A 5,394-nucleotide genomic window follows, 5' to 3' on the forward strand; every position below is an offset into this window, starting at 1 on the left:
ACTACTAACAAGTCACACACCCATTATGCTCAATGAGTCTTCCACTAGTTGGTAAGGGCCATTGACTTCTTACAAAATGTCAATGAAGGATAATACAAGGGAGTGCCACACCAATGCCTAACTAGCCCTTTTTGAAGTTGAGAAAGTAAAGTCAGCCTGGCATGGCACATTTTTGAACTTTCCTTCCTCGAGGTTCACTGGCCTTCTTGCTAAGAAGGCAAGCCTACGGAATCTATGGTGTGGCACTACCTTCAACTCAAATGGGGAACTTTGGTGGAGGCCAAGGTGTGTGTAGTTGACTCCTTTGAGAAGGTGGGAGTTGGTGAGTAACCAACATGGAAGCCTACACTCAGTAAGAGCAAGGTAGAAGCTAGAAGTGGGTGGTTTCCTAGGCCCAGGCTTCCACCCTACTATTATTGCATCAATGCTGCTCCCAGAACCCCAATTGGCAGTTGCGATGGATATCTATAAAAAGTCTCCTAATAAAGGCACGAAAACCCTGGAGCTAGTCGCCAGTGAACAATGGACACGCTTCCCTATTACCCGAGACGCGAGAGGGCGAGCGAGGGCAAAGGTCACATAGATGTCAGCAGCTCCACTTTTCGAGTACAAATAAATAAGAGCTTAGAGACCCCAAATGTAATATCAGAAATCCAGGGGAAAACTCTCTCGGGTTTGTTAACGTAAGGACCTTGCCCATTTCGAGCCGCGGCCCTGAATATGAGAAATTGTCCCAGCCGACAGTCAAAACACATACGAGGAATGTTATCCCGAGGCACGCCACAAGAAAACAATTGCCTTCACAGAACATAAACTGAACTTTCAAGGAACAAGAGACGCATTATGTGAACTCTGAACTTAAAATGCATTTATGGAAAAAGGAAATTCAGTAGAGGGGACGCCTGAATATCTGCATCCTTGTGAGGATTATGCCTACAATTCTAATTAACAATCACACTACCCAAGCTTTACTTGATTGCAGTGCATATGATCTCAAGATCGATGAATCATGAGACGGCTTGGTTGCATGAATTGCAGCAAAAGAAACCACACAGAGCAACGACGGAGCTGAATATTAAGAAGTTATTTACAAATGTGTGCTTAAATTCCCAATACAGAGAAAGGGGGATGGCGGGCCCAAATTTTTTAAGCTCTTATATCCAAACACTAAACCTGCCTCTGTCTTAAGGGCCCCTTATAATTTTTCTGCTCCTCCATTATAAAGCACCTAAGCGTTCTTTGGAGAGATCTTTCCCTGCGTAACAGAACTCTCGCATATATGATGGCTCCTGCAGAAAGAAACGAAGGTTTGTGGAAGGATTTCTGACAGAGATAAGCCTTTTTTTAAATGTTTTTTTTAGTGAGCCCCCAAGATGAAGAAGAGGCTGAGAACAATTGGGGGTGGTGGTTATGGCATCCAAGCAAGCAGAGCACAATGAGAGATGCCTCTCATAGGCCCCATGAAGAGGCTGAGAGCAAATTTGTGTTATGCCATCCAAGCACAAGACTGGTATGCTGCCTTGCCAGAGTAAAACCTGTGTTGGGAGGCTTAATAAGACCCCCAGCTTGAGCCTCAGTGGCAGGACTGCATGGCAAGGCCCTGAAACCTGCCCTCTGCATCAGGCTTCTCCATGAGGGCAGGCTCTGCCTCAGCCGCCTCATCATCACCGCCTTGGACACTTGCGGTGCCACCAGATGCGCCTCGATGCCTGCCACTGCATCCGCGCCTAGGTCCGTGCAATCGAGCGACTCCAGTAGGCACATGTAGAACCTCAATGCCTGCACAATGGTCGAGGTCCCGGCCCCCCCTGCATCGCATTCCTTGTCCATCATAGTGATCAGCTTCGGCGAGAGGCTCTTGATGAAATGGAGGAAGCTCAGAAGGGGCTCTGTGGAGCGAAACTCTGCTAGCAGCTGGCTGAGGCCACATGATCCGAAATTCACCATTAAAGCTTCATGCTGGACAGCGGAGGAGGGCCTTATGAGAGAGTCCAGCTTTGCGATGGGCAAAGCATCAAACGAGAGATTTATGTTCAATCCCCTAGCAAATTCAAGCAGGCTTTCCTTTGCGAGCTGGATTTCAAGGCCATCGTCTGATCCCAGAACTGCAGTGATCTTCATCTGAGGGGGGATGTTACACCTCTGGGAAAGCTCCTGCATGAAGGAAGCCCATCGCTCACCTAATCCGAGCTCGAAATCGATAAGATGGATGCAATTCTCCCCGTCAATGGCTTCCAAAGTAGCTTGATTGGCAGTGAAGTGGCCGAATTGAGGTATGAGGGAATTCTCACAGAAGCTCTTGTAGGCAGTGATTCTGGCCATAGTGTCAAGACCGCCGGGGTTGCAGGGGCGGGGGGCAGCCAGCCCGGCCTGCCGGGAAATGGCTTCCTTGAACAGCAGTGCCGCGCGGTGGAGGCTAGGGTGAGGCGGCATTGGGCCACCATGCTGCTGTCTGATGCCGCCTGCCTTGAGGGAGGGATTATGCGAAGGGTTAGGAGGAGGTGTGGAGGAGGAGGAGGAGGAGGAGGAGGAGGGGTTGAGGTTGAGCCGCGCCAATATCGCCTGAGTGTCGGGGGTGTTACCGAATTCTGCAGCCTCGGCAGCCATGGCGAGCAGCTTGCCGGCGTGCAGCAATTCTTCGAGGAGAATGGACTTGCCCACGAATTGCGGGTGGGGGCGGGAGGGGTCAAGGTCGAGGAAGTGGATGGGGGGAGGGGGGGAAAGGACGCGGGGGAGGGGGAGGGGGAGGGGAAGCCATGGGGAAGGGGAGGGAACAGGGGAAGGAACAAGGGCAGGGGCAGGGGCAGGGGCAGGAGATGATGAGAGAAAGAAGGGGTGTTTGGAGTGAGTATCAGGGAAGAGGAAGGGGGAGGGGGAGAGAGGGGAGGGGTGAGAGGGGAATGGGGAGAAGCGGGGGCGCTTGGGGGCAGAGGAGGGGAGGGGCAGGAAGGGGGAGGGAGAGGCAGAGGCGTGAGGGAGAGGGAGAGGGAGAGGGGGGAAGAGAAGCTGCTGCTGCTGCTGCTGCTGCGGCGGGTGCGTTGCTAATAATGGAGGCGGCGGGCTGCATAGAGCCTGGGGCACCCCCAATTTGGCGGCATAATTGGCGCCGCACATCGTGGGATTGCCGCCACCGCCGCGGCATCCTGCCCTTGCTTCCAGCCATCCCGGGGCAGCCACCATCGCCACCGATGAAGCCGAAGCCGAAGACGACGATGAAAACCCCGTCGAGGTCGAATTAGCCGTCCCCGCCAGCACGTCCGCCAAATTCCACAACGCCCCTCCCTCCCCTAACTTTGGCAGCCATTCCTCGCCACCCCCACCGCTGCTCACCATGGCTTCTCCACCATACGCGCCCCCGCCCTGCAGCGCCGGCACCGCACCGAACACCTCGTCCAGGGTCGGTCCCCCGCCCCCTGCCGCATCGAACATGTCCACCACACTCTCCGTCCCCACCGCACCGCCCCCGGCCGCCGCCGCTGCAACCCCTGCCTCCCCTTCTTCCCCCCATCCGCCTCCCCATGGCAACCCAAACTCCCCAGCTCCATCCTCCCCTCCTCCTCCCCCCTCCACCTCCCCCCAAATCGATCCCTCGCTCACATCCAGCAGGCTAGTGCAGTCTATCAATGGCCCCTCTGCCTCACAACCTACCTCCTTCCCATTCACGCCGCCATTGATCCCTCCCTCCAAACCTACTCTTCCTCTTCCTCCTCCCCTTTCTCCTGTCTCGCTCGAGGATGCCCCGAATGAAGACGGAGACAGAGACGAGCTCGCAGGGCTCGGGCTCCTCAAATCCAGCACAGACCTTGGCTCCAGAAGGAGGTAGCGATCATCACGATGATTGCTTCCGCCGCAGGCAGACGGCCACAGGGGCTCACACAGCCCGGGCGATGGCAGGGCCGAGCTCACCAGGAGCGCCTGTTGGTGGTCGAGCATTGAGCCACTCATGGGAAGACCAACTCAAAAGAGCCTTCTCCTATCATGACATATCGAGGCTTTGAGGGACAGGTCTGAGAGAGAGAGGGGGGAGGGTCTGAGGAGAGAGAGTGTGTGTGTGTGTGAGTTTTCTCAGAAGAAAGGTAGGAAAATGGCTGCCTCTCTCTGAGCAAACAGTTGCTGAATGGCAGGCAGATTTGGCAGCAAAGGAAGATGCAGAGGAAAAGACAGAGATGGTATGATGATGATCCTTTGTGTATATGAATGTTAATATGCGAGGGGCGGGGAGAGAGAGAAGAGAGCTTAAAACCGATGCATTGAGATGATGATGGTGATGATGGTTATGATGATGAAGGAGAGGAGCTGTGGTAGATTTGTAAAGCATGCCCATGGAGGGGGTTCCATCGGGATGCAAACCCCCCCATACATACCATGGGCTACAAACATACCACATCGTGATGCATCCATCCAATGTATGGCGGCTTTTTCCAAATTCTAAATACCAGACTAGATTTCGGAGCCAGACGTATGTATGTATGCAATGAATCATCATGCATCCATCTGGCGATGATGCCACATCCCTATGATGTCGACGATGCTGGCATACGGCCTTGCACAATGTGATCGTACACCACCTTCTCTTTTATCAAAAGGGAGTGGGGCCCTCCCTGGAGTCTCCTCTATCTCTTCCGGCTCTCCCCTTCCCCCTCCACGAGAACGGGGGAATGTTGGTTTGTTTTCTATCAAAAATTAAATGCTTTTAGCAGACACATATGACATCATACAACACCAAATCATCAAACACTCGATGGAGATTAGCGGAGACCCGAGGGCACGCACAAGAGCTCGTTCATATCGAGCGCTTTGAACGCACCAAGTCAACCATCAGCTCTACATTATACTTAGAATCTCCCAATTATAGTCTCTTTTTTCTCTTTGGGAAGCGAAATGAGTTGCACCACCAGCCCGCTACGGAGGCGGAACCCAAGGTTTGAATTCACGCACCACTAGTACTAAAACCACTAGGCTACATCCCATTGGCTTGTCATTTAATTATTTGCACCAATGTGACTATATATAATGCTCAAGTAATTAGAGTTAGGGTGCCACTAGGGGTTCATAACTCAATTGGTTCATGTGTGGGTTGAGTTTCCTGAGTGTGTGACTCCAGACTTGTAGCTCAATCGGTTTATGTGTTGATTGAGTATCCTAAGTGTGTGAGTCTGAATCTCAAGCACATTGAAAAAAAGTCAAAGTTGTTACCTTCCTACAAGAGGTGCGCTACATGTGCATGAATGAGTGTCCACATGGATTTGCCTAAAAATAGCAGAATGAGGGCACAAATGCAAGCATAAGAAGCATGCAATTTTATGTCCAATTTGAGGAGGTTGATAAGCCTTGAGAAATATTTGATTAGTTTTATGAGCGATTGAATGTTGGATTAATTGTTCCATGTACTGG

At 52.2% G+C, this 5,394-nt stretch overlaps 1 protein-coding gene across 1 annotated transcript; it reads right to left on the reverse strand.

Moving 5' to 3' along the window:
* Positions 1-1,032: 1,032 nt before the first annotated feature.
* Positions 1,033-4,282, reverse strand: LOC148029415 (uncharacterized). The gene has a single exon (XM_087688558.1). The coding sequence runs from the start codon at positions 3,943-3,945 to the stop codon at positions 1,450-1,452; it is 2,496 nt and encodes an 831-aa protein (XP_087544684.1). The 5' UTR covers positions 3,946-4,282; the 3' UTR covers positions 1,033-1,449.
* Between the last annotated feature and the right edge of the window lie 1,112 nt (positions 4,283-5,394).

The sequence above is a fragment of the Lygodium microphyllum genome, chromosome 11 (genome assembly GCF_053477565.2).
Source record: "Lygodium microphyllum isolate KBCC chromosome 11, Lygodium_microphyllum_v1.1.10, whole genome shotgun sequence".
Classification (NCBI taxonomy): Eukaryota; Viridiplantae; Streptophyta; class Polypodiopsida; order Schizaeales; family Lygodiaceae; genus Lygodium; species Lygodium microphyllum.